Source organism: Dermacentor albipictus, chromosome 1 (genome assembly GCF_038994185.2).
Source record: "Dermacentor albipictus isolate Rhodes 1998 colony chromosome 1, USDA_Dalb.pri_finalv2, whole genome shotgun sequence".
Taxonomy (NCBI): domain Eukaryota; kingdom Metazoa; phylum Arthropoda; class Arachnida; order Ixodida; family Ixodidae; genus Dermacentor; species Dermacentor albipictus.
The window spans coordinates 44858696-44882074 of NC_091821.1; the positions used below are offsets into that span (position 1 = coordinate 44858696).

Consider the following 23379-nt stretch of genomic DNA (forward strand, 5'->3'; position numbering starts at 1 on the left):
CAGAGACGACAACGACGTCGCGTTCACTGCTCTGATAAAGTGCTTCCATACGTCCTCTACATCGGCTTTCCCGTCTCCTACTAGGCTGTGACAATATCTGTTCCCCCCTCTCTATTTCGCTGTATAGTAAGCATGCTTTGTTCGTTTTCTCGTTGCTATCATTAGCCTATTCATTTTCACTCCTTTATCACTCTTTTTTGAGGTTGTAGTTCGCGAACAAATTAATGTCGGCCGCGATACAAGAAGTGCGTTGATATATTAAATGAGCGTTACCAGCGCCGAAGTACATTTTGCCTCCTGAATATGGTCCCCTTATCCTTGCCACTGTACGGCAAATGCGCGCCAGCGAGTCGTGTTCTGTTTAGTTACGATGCGCATATTTCTATTATAAGCCACTGAGCTAACGAAGAAGCGATGCTAGCCCTGTAGCAGACGCCATTGCCCTTTACGCCCTAAAATGGACGACCGCCCCTTTACGGAGGAGGGTGTTCTAGGACACCGGTCTGAACCTGGTTCAGCACATATGGCTTTAAACGCATTGCTCCGATACTTAAGGAATTGTGGATTGAGTGAATGAATATGACAATTGTAGTGCGCTGCATCGCGTTGCTGTGGGAATCTGTCTCTCTTTCTCTCTCTCTCTCTCTCTCTCTCTGTATATGTATATATATATATATATATATATATATATATATATATATATATATATATATATATATATATATATATATATATATATATATATATATATATATATATATATATATATATATATATATATATATATTATACCTTCTTTCCTTCAATCACCTTCCTTCCCGTGTACCTCTTTCACCAGCACAGTGTAGCCAGCCGATAGTTACACCGGCTGACCCTGTCTTTCCGTCCCTTTCTGCCCTCAGAAAGATCATATTTGTGCTTTGCGTTGTTCAAAAGTCATATTTGTCCGAACATTGCCGGTATTTTCATTCTACATTCTGAGAAACCTTTCCCATAATTTTCAGAAAAGTATTGGAAAAAAAGTGCCCGTGGAGATTGCAGGTTTTCTCGTTGAATGGAATCATCTGCTCATGTTTTGCAAGCTAAGTCGTGCATTTTGTTTTACAAACGTTTTGTTTCCAGACGATCTGCTTCAACAGAATAATATTACTGTTAATTTCTGCACAATTTGCATTTATAATATTTGAGATGGTAATTAATTATTATTAGACAATTATATAGTTAGGGAAAATACAAGAGGTAGCTTCGCTTGCTCCAAGCGACGGCAAACGACATTACCTTGGTTCCGTCCAGCTGCGTAGCATTTGCATATTTTTAAACTTTGTCACAAGTCCCGTAGGGCATCCTGTATGTGCGCGATTTAGGTCCCTTTTCCGCTTCCCCCCGTGCAGGGTAGCAAAGCGTTTCTTGTTCTTGTTAACCTTCCTGCCTTTTTCCGTCCTCCCCGTTCTGCCTCTAAATCACCACGCTGAAAGATGGAAATTTGCCTTTCTTCTATGCTTGTCGGCAACACAGCTGGCAACAGGCAGCCGCAAACGACGACAGCCATCAATCACAAGGGTGCGTAAGGTCGGTTGCCCCACACGGCTACCGCGTTACGGCGCTGACTATGCGTGCCACAAGAGCGTGCAGCAGGCGGACGCGGCAAGCAAGGAGACAGTGATAAGACGCGCGAAGAGACCAAAGGAAGTCCGCGGTTGTACGTCGGCGTCCCGCGCGCCAAGCCAAGTTGCGCGAACGGCGAGGTGTCGCGTGCACTTCCTCCCAGAGCGCAGCTTAACCGCAGCCGGTGGCAACGTAACTCGGTAAAAGGGTTAGTAGCACGTGCGCTATCGCTGGTATATTGAGGGGAAAAAATAAGGAAAAAGAAAAAAAAAAGCCACGAGTCGTTTCTACGTCGGCACAAATTCTGTTCGAGCATTCGAATATATGGGGTGCTCGCTTTCGCCCTTACCACGAGATAACGTCCTGCACGCGCTTCAAGACGATACGTGCGTGATGTGACGACGTTGGCACTCTTCCTGCCGGCGCTCTTTCTGCGTTTAGAGCATGCAAATGAGGGACAGGGGGCGCCAGGGGGGACGGCCTTATAGGGCCTGTTTACGCTCGAGCCGCCCATCGCCGCAAGCGGCACCGCACGCTTGCGGTCGCGCGAAAGATTGCACGTATCCAGCACTTGTGCACAAATTACCCTTTGCACTGTGTACACGGTGTATACCTTACACATTGTAAACCGATATTTGTGCACAAGTGTTTGATACGTGCAATCTTTCGCGCGACCGCACGCGTGTGGTGCGGCTTGTGGCGATGGGCGGCTCGAGCGTAAACAGGCCCTTAGGTCGCCGCACGTGCGTATGTTTGTCGCCGCTTGTCGTACAACCCCGTTCAGCACCTTAAAGGAAGGCGCCATCTGTTCTTTCTGTTCGTTGAATGCGAAAGATAAATGGTGGCATTCGACTTCGAAGGAAAGCGAATCACGTCTCGCGCTTGTAAACGAAAAATATGGAATCGACTGACGAGCTGATTTCGGCGATAATGAGTGGCTTTTTGTACGCTAAAACGTGCTTGTGTGTGTGTGTGTGTGCGTTTTTGTGAAGTACTTCAGCTAAAACTTGTACAAGGGCTGATTAACAAATTGGCTGTTCTTTCATCTTGCGATGGCTGGAAACTGAAGAGAAGAAAAGAGGAGTTGAGGCTGGGCGTGGGAGCCTCTCGAGTTGAAGAGCCGCCGGACTCCACCGCACAGGGCTTGCAGGTGGGCAGTGACAGGAGAAGGGAGCAGACGGTGATCTTGCCCTTAAGTATCAGTCTCAATAAACCTGCCCTGAGCACTTGTCTTTAATTACATTTTCGCTAACGAAACCGAAGAACGTCAAGGAAGATTAATTGATGTAGAGATCATAACTATGCGCGCACTGGCTTTACAGATGCGCTGCCTACACCACCGTCAAGTATGGGTGAATGCGCTGCAGGTATGTATGCTCTGAATATGCACGGAGTATGGTACTCATTTTTATCCTGCAATGGTAAGTATACGCGTTGTTTTATTATTTATGTCTTTTTCCCTCCCATATTTGCTTTCTCTTGTTGTTTTTTTTGCCTTACATTTCTTAGTCAACAAAATTTATTTCTGATGTTTGTGCCATATATCCGGCCTCCAGTGACTTATTTTGCCAGGATCGCATCATTTAATAAGCTACAACTTAGTCATTCGCTATAGCTCCGTAGGCATGTGATGACAAAGAATGCCGGAGATCGATTGCGTTTGCACTAGAAAAAAGAAAGTAAGAAAAAAATCAAGAGGACAGCCGTTGCAAGTTTTATTTGTGGTAAGGTCATCTGTGTCGAAAAGCTTGTCTTGCGCTTCCCGCGACAGAAATAAAATTAGGCGCCACGGAGCAAGACCTCTACGAGCCTCAATGTGCCGTGAATGAACGGAGCGCAACAGAAATACATTGCCGCCCACCGAAAGAGCAGCTCGGCCGGTGCAGTAAAAAGTGCGCGTGCTTGCTCCAGCGCTTGCACTGCGACGCCGTTTTGCAGGTCTATTCTGCACCCAAGGATGCGGCCCTCGCATTTAGAGCGGCGCTTTTTTGGTGCAGGAGAGACCGACCGGAAACGTGTGTTTTACGGGCCACCGGCAGAAGGCTAGTGCAACGCTGCACAGCGGCTCAAGAACCTGCTTCTTTTTTCTTCTATTTTCGTTTTACTAATTCAGGAAGCGTAAAAACAAAAATACGGACACTTAGAACGTCTTGCTATTTCAACCACCGCCGCTTTTGCTTAGCCACACAAACCACCTGCGCAAGACAACATGAAAACAACAATAAACTGCGATCGATTTCCCACGTATGGGTGCGTAGCATACGCGAAATTCGATACCCCTTAAGTTGTGCGAGTGAACTTCAATACCACTTTATACTTCTGCGTAACTGCCACTGTGCTTTATGTTCTGAGATCCTTCTTATTGTCACTGTTGTGTTGTGTTCTCATTCCACTTACTTGCTTAATAGCAGCCGACGACGTTGTACTTTCTTTCTTTCTTTCTTTCTTTTCGCGGGGTTAGGAGTGGCCTTCAGTATTTCCTGACGCAAAATTCTGCCTTTTATATATTTTTGTCAAAGTTCCCCCTTCGAAACGTTCACTGAGGCTTCTCTTATTCGCCCGGCCACCCATTCAGAAAACTCGAGTCTTCATTTTCCTGGGGCTCTCTGTCTTGTTCGCATAAAAGCACGAAATGACGTAGTACAAGCTGGCAGGAAGCAGTCAAATACCCATGAATTTTAGCGGATAATCGTGCTCCACATGGCTCATTTGCACGCGGACGTTTATATGCACGTCTGTTGGTTAACGAGTACTTTCTCGAATGAATTCTGGGGTTTCACGTGCCAAAAGCACGTGTTCATTATGAGGTGCGCGCTAGTGGGGGGCTCCTGATTAATTTTGACCATCAGCGGGTCTTTAACGCGCACCCAATGCACGGGACATGGGGCTATTTTTGCATTTCGCCCGCATCGAAGTGCGGCCGCCGCAGCAAGGATTTGATCCCGTGACCTCGTGCTTAGCGAGCCTTTTCTCGCACACAGCGTGAGAGGCACACGTGCTATCCTCTCGATTGTTAAATTACGCAGCAGCGACCGCGTTCCTCCCGGACGGTCACGACCAGGAGGTCACAAACATACTACAGAAGACATCGTTCTCCATTGCAGACCTCCATGAATTTCAGTGCCCCCGCCATAGACTCGAAATTGAAAGGGCAAGCCGTATAGCACGAGTCATTGTTACATGACTCGTGCACACCACAGACAAAGTCTGTTTCTGCCAACACTCCTTCCCCCGCCAGCCAATATCAAGTTTACCCTCCAACTCTGACGTAGCCGATCATCAACATACGCCGCGGTGGCTTATATGGTGTTGCCTGTTAAATGCAAGGTCACGGGATCAAATCCCGGCCGCGGCGGCCGCATTTCGATGGAAGCGATATGCAAACACGCCTGTGTCCCGCCTGTGTCCCGTGCTTTGGGAGCACATTAAAGATCCCCTTGTGGTCAAAATCATTCCGGAGTCCCTCACCGCGGCGTGCCTCATAATGAAATCGTGGTTTCGGCACGTAAAACCCCAGAATTCAATTCGATCATCAGCTGCTGCGACTAATCCTTGTTTGAAGCTTGCTGGAGATGTTTCTTTTTTTTTTCCTTAATCATCTAGCACATGCTAGCTTCCTCGTGTAACGTTTGTACTGTCTAGTGAGTGAACTGAGCGTTTTGAAATAGCGCGATGCTCGCCTGCGCGGCACAATCTGCGCATGTGCAGATGCCCCGGCGCAGGTGCGTCTCAACCCTCGGGGCAGCGTGCTTAGGCAGCCGATCACGTATCAGGCTTTGTCAAAACACCATTGATTTGTTTTGACGTGTTGCTGCGCGCGCACTCCAACGCCTCGACATTTGCGGTCAATGTTCAATATCTGTGAACTCGCGTTAATTGTCTCTATACGCTTACCCATGTGCGGCGCTGAGGACGCACAGCCCTCCAGCGGATTCTGCATCGTAGTAGTCGCTAAATCATTATAGTGATACGACATGATGATACCCCACCTGCGCGCTCAGTGGATATTGTCTCAGGCGCAGCGACATCGCCATAGGAATCCGAGGTGGTAAATGAGTGAGGCACAACTTTGATCTATCTTAAGCCCAGACTGAGGCTTCAGTTCCCGGTAGCGGCAACCCCAACCCACGAGCAAGCCAAAAACGAGAGTGATGGAAAATGAGAGCTATGGTCTGCGCACGTGAAGTCGTCGTATACGCGGTGGGCGGCGAAAAAGAAAAAAAAAACAGATAGAAGTGCATGAGATTATGTTGCCCGCCTAGGAATACCAGCAGTCAAGTGATTAACAATACTCCAATGTAGCAGGTCCTCATTTTTTATATGGGCTGTAAACATCAGCGTGCAACGTTCATATACAATGGATGACATGCAGGGCTAGCCTTATGTTGTCCTCGTCGGACGGACGGACGGATGGACTGACTGACTGACTGACTGACTGACTGACTGACTGACTGACTGACTGACTGACTGACTGACTGACTGACTGACTGACTGACTGACTGACTGACTGACTGACTGACTGACTAAATCGTTTATTAAAAATTTGATTTAATGAGATACGATACAATTGCAATGATAAATTGATTTAGAAATATTTTTATGCACCAAAGCTGTACCTGGGCTATCGAGACCACGAAAGTACCAGAAATTGAATATGCGGCATTTTATTAAGCAGCAAAACACTCCGGCTGGGGAGACACTGCGGTAAATTCATTAGACAGCAAATGCGTGCATAGCCTTTGGTCAGCAAAAGTTGTGTATGCTATAGTCACTATACACAAGAACAAAGCATAGTATATCGCACTGAGCACTCGACCTCAAGTCAATCCAAAATTATCTCGCCCCAAGACTTGGGCCCTAATAGCATTGAAACAACCGATTCGGCGGATTGCACAGAGTATCTTGGTCCAACCGGTAGTAGGCCTTTCGTGCATTCTCTCAATTTCGCAGAGACATCAATCCGCTAGGACTGACGCTCATAAATGTTGCTCACCAATACTAACATGTGCTTTTAAGGCCACTTGGATCTACAAAAAGCAGGGCAATAACTGCTCACGCACTGCTCCCTCACCTTCGGTTTTCCAAACCGGAGCAGCACCTGTAATTTATTTATTTCACTTGTTTCTTTTTCGTAGTCTCCCCATTACCCGGTTCAAAAATTGGAGGACGCTTAAGCTTCGCCTTCAAGAGTGGAACGCGACAGCGTTCCCGTCGACCCGCCAAGGGGTGTAAGGCAATGGGCTACGGCGCAGCGACTACGCGACCCGCATCGGACGCGGTGAGCGTCGAGCAACGCATCGTTCGGCGCGGCAACGAAATGTGCGCCAGAGCAAGCGACGCACGCCTGAGCCTTAGAAACAGCTCGCTTCTAAGGCAACGCCGCATTCACTAGAAGCGCTTTTGTACCGCTTTGAAGCATCGAACTCGTGGCTGAGTGGTAGCGCCTCCGTCTCACACTCCGGAGACCCTGGTTCGATTCCCACCCAGCCCATCTTGCAAGTTGTTTTTTATTCATAAAGTGCCTGCTGGGATTTATCGCTCACGGCCAACGCCGTCGACGCCGACACCGACGCCGACGACACCGGCTTTTCTGCGACACGAGCTCCTTAACGCTGTCGCGTTAAAAGCGCAAACCGTGGTACCAGCGCCCAACGAACCTGCGCCACCGCCATCTCGGAGGCTACTTTTTGTTTGATTCCTTCACCGCACACAGTCTCTCGAATCACCGCGCGCCAAACCCCAAAGACAGCAAACGCTTGAAAGACTGGTTTCGGTCTCTAAAGAATCCAAAACCTTTTAATAATATTTGGGGTTTTACGTGCCAAAACCACTTTCTGATTATGAGGCACGCCGTAGTGGAGGACTCCGGAAATTTCGACCACGTGGGGTTCTTTAACGTGCACCTAAATCTAAGCACACGGGTGTTTTCGCATTTCGCCCCCATCGAAATGCGGTCGCCGTGGCCGGGATTCGATCCCGCGACCTCGTGCTCAGCAGCCCAACACCATAGCCACTGAGCAACCACGGCGGGTCCAAAACCTTTTATCGGCGCTTTGTCGATGCTGATCGCGACGTGACTTGCTTATATCGGTGGCTGTTTTTTTTTTTTTTTTTTGCCGTGCGTATGTTTTGGTGCACCACAAAAGGCGCTTGTAATGTCAATAACGCGATAACATCATATAGGTGTGCTCCGATAACACCACTGCCTGAAACGGCGCGTCGCGCCCGCTTCGAGCCACAAGCTTGTTCAACGGCACGTTCGCCCCGTGACCGGTGGTGCGTGCGCGCAACGCGTCCGCGCGGCCAAAGCTCGGGCGCCGGTGCCACGTGCCACGCCTCTTCGACGGGCCTTTCATGAATCGGACGGAGGGGCGCCAGAGGGCATGAATCGGCCGGTTCTCTGCGCCCAGATCCGGTTCACGATGAAGCGCTCGCTGAGGCTGTGTTGACGCTCCGCCGGAGGAGCTGGAACGCAGCCAGCGGCCTCCGCTCAGAAGGCGAGCTCGAAAGGCCGCGCCAGACGAGGGGTGAGCGGCACCGCGCGATCTTGTGTTGGCACGCGCGCAACACTTCTTTTTCACGAGCAACATTTCTCTCACGAATATATCACCGGTGACTCAGCTGGATGTGGTGCTCTGGGGGGGAGGTGATCTTGGTCACCAGGTTGATTCAAGTGCCACACTCCCGCCTCATCTTTCCTTTTTTTTCGCGTCTGTGAATCAGGCCTCGTGAGAATCAGCGTTGTGAAAGCGCTCGCCACGGACGCGTTTCCCACTGGCATCGCATCAGTAACGTCGAAGGAATGTCTCGTTTTTGGAAAATAAGGAAGCGACGTGTTGTGGGCCGCAAGCGGCACATCGTAAACAGCGCCCTTAGGAGCACTATATACCACGTGCTTCAACTGGGCTGCAAGTCACTCTTACCAGGAAAAGCCGAGGATGGCACACCGAATGGTGTGGCGAACACGAACCCCCACACGCTCGCCCTTAACAGCTTCTTAATAATGGCTTGTATACGTGAGTGTATACGGTACAGCTACACCGCGGGATGTAGACCGTACAGTGTAGGAACCCTCGCGATTCTACACTCAAATCTTAACTTGGGCAGCAAATGAGGCCCTGGGCTGAGGGTATTGATAATCTAAAAAAAAAACTGCAATAAAGTTTCCCTCTCTCTCTCTCTCTCTCTCTCTCTCTCTCTCTCTGAATTTGGGATTATTCTTGCATGTGCGCATGCCTTGTTATGTCGCCGACGTTCTTACATTTGGCAGTGTAAACTTTGAGCTTATCGAATGGGAGTACGTTACAGCATTTCGCAAGTTTGACGTCATGGCACATCCACTGAGGACCTGTGTTGAGCGGAAGCTTCTTTTGAGCTAGTTTCTCGTTTACGTCCAAGGGGAACAAATGGCGCAAAACGAAGAGGACAGGAAGACAGGGTAACAGCACGTGGTGCGCCAGCTACCAGCGGGTATATAGTAGGTGCATACACGCTGCATTCTTGCCCTTGTCGCTTTGTGCCGCTTGTCCACATTCGACGTGTATTAAGCGCCAAGGTGTGCTTCTCGGTGTTAAGGGCTAAAGGGCCGTTCTGCCCTTTACCGTATAGTATATATATAGCAAAATTTCATTGCGACAGTGTTAACGGGTAAGTCGTAGTGTTTTCATAATCCCCACTTGTTATTACTGTTATTGAGGTCGATCGAAAGCTCCCGCACTGCCAAGATGCGACACTCGGAACTTACAAGCTGGTCGTCGTATAGCAGTGTTTACCGATACTCATTATTGCGTGGATCCGGACAAATGAACTTGTTGTGTTGAACAAATGTGGAATTGAACACTAAAGGAAATCAAGAACGCGTTTGCGCTGAATAAGTTAGCTGCGATACAGCTCACGACTGTGCAGTAAGTCTGTCTATACATTTTTGTGCTGCTTTTTGTACCGCTCTACCACATCGACAAAAGCATGGGGCAGGCGAACATACTAAAAGCGAGTGTGAAGCTCCTATACAATTAGTGCATGCATGTGCGCAGTTGGGGCCATATAGTTATTACGACCGAGCGCGCGAAGAGCCAACTAAATCGTCCCGGCACTCTTTAATTATGTCTTGGCCCCCATTTTTACTTGTCTGCATAAACGTTCGTTCACTGCTTGGCCGGAGTCTGTTTACAAATTGTGATTCCAGGGTCTTTTTGACGCCGACTTCCTGTATCGCGGCAAATTGAGCCTCCTGGCTACGGGAAACATTATCGTGTTTTCGTTCGCTTGTCACGGCCTCGTGGTTGTTCAGGGTAGAAATGCGGCCATTCAGATTGTGGACCGACCGCGCTGCACGTTCCGGGTGAGCAAAAATGCGGTATTAAAAGCCGGAAAGGCAACACAAGCAAACAGAAATGTACGAGTCCCCGCAAAACACAACGCACTTCGAGGGTTGCCGAGGTTGCTGATATCTATACAATGCTGGTCATCGCGCCGATGAAAAAAAAAAAAAAACCTCTACGCATAGCCTTTTATGTAGCCTCATTCTTAACACGAAAGGAAACAAGAGTGACCGTTTATTCTCTCTCTGGCTATTCACTGTTGCGGCTTCTACGAAACGGCCGGCGGCCATATCAGGCGCTAAGATGGCGACAACGACATCCGTGTTCTTGGAGAGACAAAAAAAAATACTACGTTACATTGGTAGATAACACTTCTGAAACAGGAAATAGGTGAGACGCATTGGGACATGAGGAACCGTAAGCCAGAAAGGATGAAAAGAACCGAAAGACGGTTGACAACGCCACTTTCTTGCACCAGCTGCCTGTGACGGCTCGGGAGGATAAGACCTCTTGTGCATTACATAGCAGTGTCGTCAATCCTTCTCGAAATTAACAAGGAAGCGATCACGTAACATATTCACCCCGGATTCGACGTTATATGCATGCGGAGCTGCATGACAGTGTTTTTATTATATTCTTGCCGTCAGCTTTCGCGAATATTGACGCTAATTCGACATGAACAGCTGTGTCGTTACAGACGACGAAAAGCAACCTCGAAGTACATTTCCAAAGGTGCGGCATGACGCAAAAATCCATGATGCAGCGTCAACATGGCCAGTAACCTCTGTTGCTGACATGCTACACCTTCTGAGTAGGTCGCCAACAGGGCAACCCATTCAGAAGGTGTAGAACTGGAGTAAGAATCGACTCCCACCCAGCTCGGCCAGTCGTCGGAAGAGTATTCGTTCCCTTACATTGTTTTCCATTTAAGGTATAGCTATAAGTCGGCAAACTCATTCATGAGTCGACTCACTATGACTCACTCAAATTCAAATCGACCCGCGTACCTGAGTCGGGAGTCCGAGTGAGCCCCAAGCAAAACACAAATGTACCATGTGTCCCACGTCACTTGTGCCACAACTTAAAGATATGCAAGTGCCACACAGCTAGCCAGAACCAAGGCAATGTTGTTTGCCATCGCTTGGAGCAAGTCGGGAAATTTCCTTTTCTGCATTTCGCCTAACTACATTAGTTATTATTAATCAATCAATTACTCAAATGTTAAATTCACAGCAAAAGTGTCAATGAGACCATTTTACACCATCGGAGAAATTCTCGACCCAGCTTTCTGTCGTTCAATACGATCTGCACAAAAGTTATTTTCCAAACCTGTAAGAAAGCTTGCGAAATGCGAATACGTGCCGCGCGACTATAGTCGCGCTGTACTTTCTTTTGTTTAGACGACACATCGGATTAAAATAATCTAGTCGACTTTTTTTTCTTTTAATAAAATGATCTAGTCGGTTTTCTAGTCGGCTCATTTATGGTAAGACTGACCAAGTAAGTGTAAGTGCGAGTAGGTACGCGCACAACGTGTGGGTGAGCGTGGTTGGGCATGCTGACAAGCAATAGTGTGAACACGAGAGAGTGTCGTTCAGTATAACTGACATGAGGTTGAACATCCGTGAACGCCGGCGTGGGTAAGTGGACGTGATTATGAGCGTGAATCAGTGCGCGCGAGTGTGAGCCGACGAGTGTGCGACTTCCTGCTGGTAATTCGTGCGAGTAGACGCGCGAGTGCGAGCGTGACTTTGAAGCGAGCTCTGACCTGTCCAGCTTGCCCGGAATCAGTGAGCATTTTGGTGAGCTGGTGATTCAGATGAGTTATAAACCTGTCAATTGAAAGCAAGGGATGATTGGGCGATTCCGTCAGTTTGAATGGAATCAGAGCCCATGATTCCGAGTGTGTCAGCAATTCCGTGAATCCGAGTGAGCCCGAGCGAGTGTGAATCCGTGAGTCCGCCTAAGTGCGATTCTGGTGAGTCTGAGTAGGAGTGATCACGGCTGAGTCTGGTCAGTTGGGGAGTCTTGAGTCCGAGTGAGCATGAAACAAAACAATATACATTTTATTGAGTGAATCTGAGTGAGCTCCGCTTGTTTTGCCGACCTACGGGTATACAGCGCGTTCATTATTGGCTCCACAAGGAAATTCAGATGTTGCTTCTCTCTCTTACGTGATGACTGGCAGAGGATCTACTCTGGCGTGATCAGCGACAAGGGCGTGACTCTGCGGAAGCTTGGCTGCAACCTGGTGGTTAAAACGCCGCCTGAAGGCATTGTATTCTGATTATTTAGAAAGAAAAGAACATGATTCACCTCTGATTTGCGATGCCAAACGCATCTAGTTTCTTACGCGTTACACAATCTCCAGCGTGACGCTCGTGTGTGTGTCCGCATGTGTGCATGCGTTTGTGCGCGCGGACGCCTGTTCTTCTCTGTGCGTGCGATTGTGTGCGCGTGCGTGCGTGTGTGCGCGTGCGTGTATGTGTGTGTGTGTTTGTGCGCGCGTGCCTTTCGGTGTTCTGTGTGCTTCTCGAGCTCCGTGCGTGCGTTTGTCTGCGTACGTGAGTACGTGTTGGTGTGCGTCCGTCTCTGTGTGTGAGTGCACATGGGCGCACGCGCGCGCCTGTGTGTGTTTCTGCGAGTAGATGTGCGTACGTGTATGTGTGTGTGCGTGTGCGTCTGTGCGTACATACGTGTGTGTGTGTGTGTGTGTGTGTGTTCGTGCGAGCGTGTGTGTGTACACTCGTACAGTGGCTGTAGCTCACGAGGTTCGACCACAACTGCTGAGAAAGCGCGAGAGCGAGGGTACGGCATTGTTTGAAATTTCGCGTATTGCTGCAAGCTAGGAGAACAACAGCAACGGAAATGTTTCCCGCGAGCGACACGCGCGACACCTCGGATGACCCGCGTCCGCGCGAGGTTCCTTTGTGCTCGTTCGTTTTCCCGTGGAACGATATCCGGTTTCCGAACGACTAATTACGAACAACGATCTCAGGAATGGCCGGGGAAGGAAAAAAAAGCAAACTGCGCCGGCGCTGCCGAGATCACTGAAGCGCGTCACACGCGTAACGAGTGACATGTGGGACGCCGTCTGGCACGATGCAGTCTTCGCGGGAGCGCCCGGTCCCACACCTGCAGCGCAGACCGCGCGTTGTCCTTTCTCTCGAAGCACGCACGCACGCCAAGGCCGTGCCGCCTTGCGGTCGGCCGCAACACTGGAAGAGCGCGCGCGCATACGCGCGAGTTACGCCACGGAGGCGAGAGAGTGGCATCGCGCGATGCCCGTTGACGTCTTTGTCGACGTCTACAACGGCGGCAGCCTCCCGGTTTTCCAAAGCAACCGCCTCGCCCCCGGGGCAGCCGTGTGACCATGCCCCAAGGAGAAGACCTTGGTGGCAGCGTCCCGTCCCGCCGGTCTGAGCGGTGGAAAACCGTTGCGCGCACTTTCGTCAGCGCCGCGAGCGCGCCGCACCGATCGTTCATATGCGATCGGCGTTCCCTGCGGCGGGTCATATACGCGCCGAAGGCGAGTGTTGCGCGCCGACGCGTAGGGGGGAGGGATCGCGGCGGCGGAGACGCGCTGGTCACCTCGAGGAGCTTGCACGAGAGGAGAGAGGATGGTCGGGGTTAGGAAAGCCGAATGTTGAAAACGACCCACCACGCGCGGCACACTGTCGCTCCAACCCCCAACAGCACGAAACCATAGCGATACAAACACAGCAACAGCGACAAAGTATACGCATGCCGGGTTTTCTCACGCACGCTTGCGTTATGCGAGCAGTCTTTGCCGTTTCGAAAGGATTGAAAGGGGAATAAGGACGAGGCAGAAGCTGCATCGACAACGTCTACATTAAAGAAGAAAGGAAAAGAAAAGGATACAATATTTTGACAGGCTATAACCGTTTTCGTTCGGCAACGTCCGTCTTCTATACTTCTTCCCAACGGGTACGTCTTATATCCAATACGAAAATACGATAAGAATAACTGCCACTTTTTGCGAAAAGCATACGAGACCACACACAAAAGCCTCAAATTTTAAAGACACCCGGAACGCAAACGCGATGTCTTTGTACAGGAGATGAGCATGATCGTAACCATGCAGCATGACTAGCTTATATTTTCATTGTAAAAGTACGCTTTTGAACTCTTTTCAGATTGACGCGACTTTCTACGTCGAAACTGTGCCCGTGACAATTTCATGATGATGATGATGATGATGATGATGATGATCTTAGTCTCTGAATATGGCCATCTGTCTGATCAATTCAACACCCTCCGAAGAACGTCGCGTTCGATCTCATAAAGATTACAAAAACAGAACACGAGCTCGATTGTCTCTTTACAGTTGCACGAGTCACAGATCGGTGTGCCGGACATTCCAATAAGGAATGACTAGGCTTTCGTAAAAGCGACTCCTAACCAGAGTTGGCACAGTAAAGTTGCATCGCGGCGGGAGAAGTTCGATGGAATCTGCAGCTTCAATACGTAGGATCCAGCCGGTGGAGACGGCAGTTGGAGAAAATCGGGGGTGTTCCACAAAGTTTCGGTCTCGTTTTGATCAAGTAAACGAAGATCCCTCGCAGCGTCCGTCCTTGATAAGGGTATCGGAACTGTCAGGGTTTATTTATGGGCGTCGTTACGCGATTAAGCGCATTGTGCAGTGCATATGCGCGTTCTTCACAGCTGTAGTGTGCAACTAATTAAGGAGCCATCGGTCGCCGTGGCATCGACCGTGAGCTCTATACATTCTGCTTCAGAAGCGCATTCGTGTCACTGGTTCGCGCACACTTTCTTTTGGGAGACGAATACTTTCTTAGAGAGTTACCCGCATTTTTCCGCGTCGGGTATGTTTCTAGCCTTTTTCGTGGGCCGATCCCGGAGATAGAGCAGCCTAAAAATGGGCGCTGATCCCAAAGATGGATCTGGCACCGGTGGTACCGATGGTATACTGGCGCTCCGGGTGGTACCAGCGATATCGGTACCGGTGGCACCACTGTGCGGTAAGAGTGCTCCCGGAGGTATCGGTACCGGTGATAAGGGAAGCATTCTCGCATTCTTCCCTCGTGCAAGCTAGCGTTTTCAGGCGCTGCCGTTGAAACGCTGCGCCTGTTGTGGAAGACGTAGACGCTGTCGATCGTTCAAGACGCTGCGGGCCTCTCAAAATAAACGATATGGCTCATACGTCCTATTTTCACCCCCAACTCGCTCAGGAAAACCTTGTCTTTTATGACTTCATCTGGAGGATAAATCGTCTTACAAGTTTTCTTTTCCTTCTTTTTGCTGAAATTGATTCAATTGAATTCTGGCGTTTTACGTGCCCGAAACACGATATGGTCATGAGGCGCGCCGTATAGTGGAAGGAATCCGGATTAATTTTGACCAGCTGGGGGCTCTTTAATGTGGACCCAATGCACGACACACGGGCATTTTCGCAATTCGCCCGCGTCGAAATGAGGCCGCCGCGATCCGGAAACCAACCCGCGACTTGCTGCTTAACCGCGCAGCGCCATAGCGACCGACGAGTGCTCTCTGCTGAAACAAAGAGTGCGCCATCTCGCTATTTATAATGGCAAAAGCGGCCGTCTCGGGACTGTACGGAAAGTCAATAAAGATTCTCTGAGGGTTACGTTAATCGCCTAAATAAAACTCCCGTCACAAAACATTTAGCGTGTCCCATTATTATCTTGCTAAATAAAAGCATCCTACCATTACTATTCCAAATTACAATAGATTTGCTAAACTTTACTTTCGTTTTGTTTTTGTTTTCTGTGAGGGGATCAAGCACAACGAAACACCTGGTGCCGCTGTGTGTGACGATATATTTCACCGCAGCTAGCAATGCTGCGTGGCCCCGACACGTGCCTTCTATGTACCCGCCGCACGAGCGGCATCGCAGTTGCCGATTCGCGGCATGTTTTCGCCATGTGAAACGGGCTGAGAATATGCTTCGACGCCAGCGCCACCGAGGCACCCTAATCTGCGCGCAATCGTTGCGCCATCGAAGATGGTCGCGAGCGCAAGCCAGGGTTTCGCGAAAGAGAGGGAGAATAAATAAGTAAAGGCACGTAATTCTTTTCGACATAGCACGCTCTTCGCAATGAGACCATTTCTTTGGAAGCGACATGAAAAGGAGATGTGCCGATGGCATATTGACTCAGGTCTTCCCATCATTACAATTGAGCAGCCATGTTCGAAACTAAGGTAGAGCTTTTCTTTCTCTGTCTTTCTTTCTTTTGCCGCTTTTGCGATCAAGTCATTCTGCGCAGGTGCCTTGAGTGGCACGTCGATGCACGACTGCGACAAGCTAGAGAAAACAAAAAGCAAGAAAAGAAAAATAGTGGTTGGAGAAGCCTTGGCAGTTTAACAAAGCAAAAATTAAATAGAAGAAGGGACGGTCAGCAGAAGAAAGTAATCTTTGATGCACGCAGAACGCGTGTTGTCGGAGCAGGTTGAAATGACAGCAGCCCGGACGCTGCATAGAACCTGAGCGGCAGAAGTATTAGAGAGTTTTAGCCCAGCGGGTTTACGGCCAGCGGAGCGGAGCGGGCGAGCGGAGACGCGACTGCGCATGCGCACCACGCTGAGGCGGCCAGCGGTTTTACGGAGCAGCGTTTACGCCCGCTGGAAAGCACTCTCCAGCGGAGTGTATACGCAGCGCGCGAGCGTGCGTAAGGGCGCGCGGGCGTGTATGGGAAATGCAAGACGGCAGCCGCGAACATGAACGCCGGCAGTTCTGCATCGAAGACGGCGACTGCCGCGCTGACCCGTACATTAATACTCAGTACATTATTAACAAATAATGCACTGAGAACATGTAATATATCTTTATTCAACATTTCTTGCATAATAAAAGCAAGCGTAATTCAATTTCATTTCTCAGTAATTCCTATTCGAACCACTAGGTGGGGCAGCAGAGCTCCCCGCTATTTACCCCGCTCGAGCGGGTGATCCGCTGGGCTAAAATTCTTTTTTCGCGCGCCGCTCCGCTGGCGCAACGGTGGAGACCGCTCCGCTCCGCTGGCCGTAAACCCGCTGGGCTAAAACTCTCTATTTTGAGGAGCGAAGGCCTGCCTATCGGTGAAGCGGAGATCGCAATGGGCCATAGCGATATCTCACAGCGGTATGGTTACGGTCAAACCGAAGTCACAGAGCTTTTCGTTCGCAAGTGCTCTCTGTCATTGATCTGCCGCCTTAGCTAATAATATATCCAGCATTAGGATTGGGTCGATTTTTTTTTTCTTACGAACAATTCTAGCATAAGAACTCGTTTTTTTATGAATACGTGGTCGAGGTTTGTGGTCATTTGTGGCGGGGCCCATTTGTATTCGGCATAGCTAAAGTCTAGAGCTATGGAGGTAGAGAGAGAGAGAGAGAGAGATGAAAGAAAAGAAAGGCAGGGAAGTTAAAAAAAGGAACAAGAGATCTGGTTTGCTACCTCACACTGGGATGTGGTGGAGGGGGTCGTCGATCGCAAGGAGACAAGCAAACATCGCCCACCCGGCCGGTAAACCGCGCGGTGATGCGGCGCAGTCGCTGCTCCGGCCGGGTACACCGTATACATCCCGACTTATGCTTTTCACGGGGGCGCCTAATTATTGGACTTCGCAGACGGCGCCTCCCCCCCCCCCTCTCGTAGCTCCCCTGCACAGGCGCAAAGTAGCGAGAGCGTTTGCGAGAGACGGCGTGTCGCCGAGCACGGAGCGACCGTGACCTCGGGCGTTGGCCGAGGTCTGGCCGAGGGGCGAGCCCGGCCACCAAGGACGCCGCTTCCCGGCACGCCCGCCTTCGGTCAGCCGGCTCGGGTCCGCGGCTCAGGGACCGCTGCTCCGTCCCTGGAAAGCCGCCGTTGTGCGCCACAGCTGTTCCAGTTGCTTCCTCGGCAACGTGTACGGAGGTGGCGAGTTGTATACGCGTGCGTTCGGAGAGCTCAGGACGCCTCCGTTGCGACAGAACCGACACGGAGCGCACGGACGGGCTCCTCTGATCCGGGACGAGTTCCTGCTCACTGCTCCCCTCTTTCTTCGTTCGTCATCCTTGCATGAGAACCTTTGTCAGATGGCCGAAAAGAAATTGCTATGTGTACGAAGGGCATTGCGCGGCGGCTGATGGCGACACGCCTTCATTGTTGCATATCGCGTGTGTTGTTACGTCAAATTACACCCTTCGTCGCCGTCGTTGTTGCTGTTCAGTCTCTCTCTTTCTCTGTTTCCCGAGCTGCCTTCGCGAGGGCCGTCAAGAAAGCCTGCGCGAGTTCAAGCGCCTCTGCGCCCATGTGCGCGTAAGAACGTTACCGATGGATGCCCTATGCAGGGACTCGCCGAGCACATTGCGTAGTAGGTTCGTTGCGTGGATAAAACAGATGGACGGGAGCAAAATAAAAGAACACCACCGCTGTGCCAAGTCTTCGGTACGTGTTAACGAATTCAAGTAATTAAGATTTTGGCCCCAGCCTACTTATAGAATCTCTGCGTAGCTTCCTTCTCATCAAGGTCTCGTGTTTGCAAAAGACGGCCTTCGTGTTAACGAGAACATTCTGCGGTTACTGAAACTCGTGCCGAATGCACATAGGAAATGGCGGTACTCCGGAATACAGTTGACATATGGTGACATGTATCGCGTAAAGAATAACACTAATACATGGTACAAGTCCTAAGACATCGCGTAAATTTGTCACGATTGTAAAAGTTGCAAGCCATTCATACGGTTTACAAATTACGGCAGAAAAATCATCCTAGACTGTTTAAAGGTGTAAATGAAAGAATGGCCTGTAAGGAATTATACAATTTCGTTTACATGTGGCTGCTTGGTTCTTATTTTGGTATGTATACATGCCCGAATTTTTCCTTATAATCTTATCTTGACAGCACCATTGAATGGTGTGATAAATTGCTTTAGTCAGATTTTTTCTCTTTTTTTTTTTTCTGGTCAGTGTCCAGAAGATAATGCGCACGCCGTTTTGTTTAGTTTGCGAATCTTCGCACATTGTGAATACTCCGTTTGTTGCAACCTATGTGGTACTTTGACAGAATACGTCACAGCGTTTACACAGTTAGTCTGAAACAGATATCTCTTCCTTCCCTTTTTTTTCTTTTCTCTCATATTTTTCTACCCCCGTTCCCGTGCAGGGCAACCAGCCGGAGCTAGCTCCGGCTAACAATGCTGTCTTTTATTTATTTCTGCGCATGTTAGTGATTCAGATTATCGCTGATGTGTAACAGTTTCTCCAATGCTATACGTGCAATCACGTTGTTGTTGTTGTTTTCTAGGAGGGCTTGCTATTTCCATTGTTGTTGATGGAATGAAATAATGGCTTATTTTTCATCCGTCTGCGGGGACATGCCAGCCGCATGTGACACTTTTTGCCGCTTTCTTCAATTGATGTGCAGTGCAGCGCAGGTGGAGGGGCTGAAGTTCTTATACGCTCCCGCTGTGCGCATAAACGTACGCGTACGCACTTACGTACCAAACCTAGGACGGTGTGCTGAAACCCCTCCCTTGCCCTTCTGTCCCTTCCAAATAAGGTCCTTGCTGCGGCACTGATGTCACACGAGCACCCTCTGTGACAAGCTCCCGCTTCACACAGCACTGCGCTGCTTTGCCCCCGAGCGCTTTAGTGACACCTTTCTTTCACCACATTGCCGGGCGGCAAAACAGATAAGTAGCTTTGTCTGATGGTAAGATACAACACGCATGCCTCTTGATCGTCTAATTTGTCGGTATAGCATATCCGGTTCTTTTCAGGAACCTCTGCAATAATCACCATAACTCCATATCAACAAAATGACGACGTATTTAGTCCCGCTCAACTTCATCTTAGATTTCCGAGAGAATGAATTGCAATATACGATTGCAAGCTATACAGAGTGTTTCAGCAAACACTTTCAAAAATCTTTAAAAAAAAATTGCCGGTGGCACATTGCATAATTTTTTTTGTTGGTATGACATAAGGAGATGTTGGCGCACAATTTAAGGCGCCGGCTACTCCTTATCTCTTGAGTGGTTCCGTCATACATCATACGTAGTTCAAGGTTGCATATTAAATAATATTTTCACACAAGCAGCAGGACTTATCACGCAACGTTTCCACAGGAAGACTATGACGTAAGGAACACATGATACATACAATATACAAGGTAAATGTCTCCCAACTTATGTAGATAAAAGTCTCAAAAGTACAAACGATACCGTCGCCTAATAACACATTGTCTAGTCAGCGGGTGGTACATACATCGTGTAAATTCATTATCACATACAGTCGCAACAGAACAGTCAACATAATTCACAAACACATGCATATATACAGTGATATTGAAATGAAGGGAACAATGAAAGCACTAATAACGCCCAACAATGCCGCTGTCTTCAAGAAAACTCTTTAGTGCTTTTAAAGCGCTCTTCTGCAAGGCCGTTGTTGGCCAAGGGCCCAAAGGTTTCCTTAAACTGAAAGGTCTGCGGTATAATTTAATTAGCGCTGATTTAAGTCGGCATCTGGGTGTGTCGTGATGTGGGCAATCTAAAAAGAGGGGACATATATCTTCGTCTACAAATCCACGATCACATTCGGGCGTTACCGCTCGGCCAATTCTGTGTAAGAAATGCTTTGTGTAGGCGGTGCCTAGCCTTAATCGATGAATAAGGGTTTCCATAGTTCTATCTAATGACAATGAAAATCGGAATTCAATAAATGGATCACATGGCGTAATTATAGTCCATGAGCTGGTCTACTCGAAGAGGCGGACATTAGTGGCAAAAAAAAAATTTAATGCATAATAGACTAACTAAAAGTCACTTATTAATTTCTAACTGATGACCTTATGGCACATATTGCAATTTACAAATTCTAGCGCGTGAGACTGCAAGGCCTATCAACTTGAATATAATTGTGTGGGTGACACCATTTACGAGATATGTGCCGTCAAACTTGTGGTAAAAATTCACTGTTATTCCACTTACTTTCCTTACAAAACGTCGTTTTGTGCATTGGAGCACAAAAGTAACTGGAACACCAATGTATTTCTCCACAAAGTTCGGGAATTAATATCCCGAAACTGTTGTCATCCTTATCCACCTTGCGAACTCCCCGGCTAGAATTTGTAAATTGCAATATGTACCATAATTAAGGCTATTAGCTAAAACCCTAATTCGGAAAATTTTGTTAATCACTCAATTATGCATTTCCATATTTTGTGAAAGTAATGTTTGCCTCTTCGAGTAGACCAGCTCATGGGCTAGAATTGAGCTATCTGCCACAGGCAATTAAAAAAAATAATTGTGAAAGTGTTCGCTTAAACATTCGGTATATATACCCTTAATTAAAGCTATAGTACGCGGTGGTTAATGCAGTGTCCCTGATAGAAGTACTACAGCTTCACGCTGCATATTCTTTCAATGCAGAGTGAAACTAGTACTTTGTTTCCGTGATTAACGTCAAGTGACATGAAAGAAGCAGTAAGTATTTTTGAATACCCGGCACCGTTCACTTAAACATTCAAAGAGTCGTTCGTGCGCGAACGTTCTCTCTTTCTGTCGTTCGAGTAAGTCTTAATATTCGAAGTTACTGCGAGCCGTAATGTACAGCGTTAAACCACTTCAACTCATAGTAGAATGGTGGAACCTTTTTGTTACTGCAGCGGAATCTGGCGATTACTTAAAACACTCTTCTCTGAGGCGGCTGCAGTTATATGCGCAACAACAATTCGCTTCCTCTGGGGGCTTCAGAAATACAATGACAGCGGACGCCATCAACATGCACGCCATGAACGTGCACACCATGAACATGCATACCACAGACATGCATTTGCTCCTGCACGCTTACCGGAAGCTGGAAGTATCCAAGAGCAACACTCAGGGGCGCTTTGCATAATCGGATGTCCGTTATCTGACGTTTGAATGGATGCTCGTCCGTTTTGAGTGACGAAGTGTTTCGAAACACACCGGCTAAGCAAACTTTCCCAGTGTTTAGCAGTTCTTGCGAACTCATATACAGAGAACACACTCGGCCACACACCTTGCCTCAACCAGTCCACCTGAGTTGGAGACAGAGCGGTATATAATTAGGTCAACCGCTGTTCTTGCGAAGTGCCGTCCGGACGTAAAGCGATAAATGTTTCACACACAATTCGCTGTAAAAGGAGGCACGTAAACAACCGTTACGGAGTCACTGTTACCGCGTATCGTACGCAGCTCTGGTTTGTCATTTAAGCTGACTCCTCACTCGCCGTTCGTAACGCTTCTTCGTGTTTGACTTGTTCGCTCCCCAACTTGCTTGTTTGCCCCCCTTCACTCAAACCGAAGTTCACCTGCCTGTTGAGTGCGGCAGCACACTGCCAAGGCGCATTTCCTTATCGCGCACACTTCTAGCTCAGTCCGATATGGTGGCACGCGTTCGTCGACGAGTCAGCTTTGCGCACTGCTGGTTGCGACACCGTGCTGTTCTTTTTCCTTGACGCCTCGCCCGACGTCCTTCGAGGAGTAACCGGCGTACCCGGTTTCCTAAAGATGCGCGCTTATGCGGATGCACGCAAGGAGTCTGCGGGATTTATGTGGAGCACGTGGGCCTGAACCACAGGTGTCTTCGCAAGGAGAGGCTATCGCAATGTACGGTTCAAAGTCACGTCCCAGATATGCACTTTCCCCGCGGTCGCGTGCGTTTCGCTTCGTGTCGATTATGTGTCGTCGGTGTGTGTGCACAAGGACGATCCAGGATGTTCCGCCGACGTCACCAGGCCTCCTGGACGGCCAAGAACTGTCCTCGGCCCGGCGTGACCCCTCACCTTTCGCGGGGTCTGCGCACGGAAGCAGGCAGCGCGACGCCGCAAGCACTCGCTGCTCGGCTTTCGGCGCTGCAGGGAAGCGGCGCTCTTCTACGCGGACCTGCGCTGCAGGGCCCACAGTCCCGGGAGCAGCATGTTTCCCGCGCGGCACCGCCGGGGTCTTCCCTGAGTGGCTTCTGCCGAGCGCTGCCTCTGCGGCGCCGAGGGGGAGGGGCAGGCCCCGATGCGGCTGCTTCTGGCATGAGCTCCTATTTTCAGGGCCCGCTTCCTCGGTTTCAACAAACGTTTATTTCGGGAGCCCCTCCCCTTGCCGTATGCCTGCAGCGCGGGCCCCGCGGTCGCCAATAGCCCCGCTTGTTCACTGCGAGCGATCCCTGCAAGCTCGTCTTCCCGCAGTCGTTTGATGCACCGCGTGAGAGCCTGTTGTGTATTCACGGTCCCTCGGTCACCCGTGCCCGCTTCGGCAGCCATTGCTCTTCGACTCCTGTCTTACGCACAGAGAGCCGCGGCTCCAAACAACCAGTGTCAAAGAGGGAAGGATTAAATGGCTTAGCTAAGCGCCTTGTTTTTGTTTTGTGGGCATTAGTTCTTAGGTGAGTTGCGTCCCTAGACCTGCGGAATTTTGGGCAGCCTGTCGTTTCGCTTGCGCCGTAAGGGGATAACAGACGTCTGTAAGT

The 23379-nt window shown here is 49.3% G+C and overlaps 1 protein-coding gene across 2 annotated transcripts in view; it reads right to left on the reverse strand.

Annotated features, from left to right (window-relative positions):
- The window catches only part of raw, a 276295-nt gene extending 254321 nt beyond the window's left edge, over window positions 1–21974 (reverse strand). The window contains exon 1 of one of the 2 annotated variants that reach the window (XM_065437378.2): window positions 21745–21974. In XM_065437378.2, coding sequence (XP_065293450.1) covers window positions 21745–21909 — 165 coding nt within the window. In that variant the 5' untranslated portion in view covers window positions 21910–21974. The remainder of the gene's footprint in view (window positions 1–21744) is intronic. The other variant, XM_065437376.2, reaches the window with a different exon arrangement.
- Between the last annotated feature and the right edge of the window lie 1405 nt (window positions 21975–23379).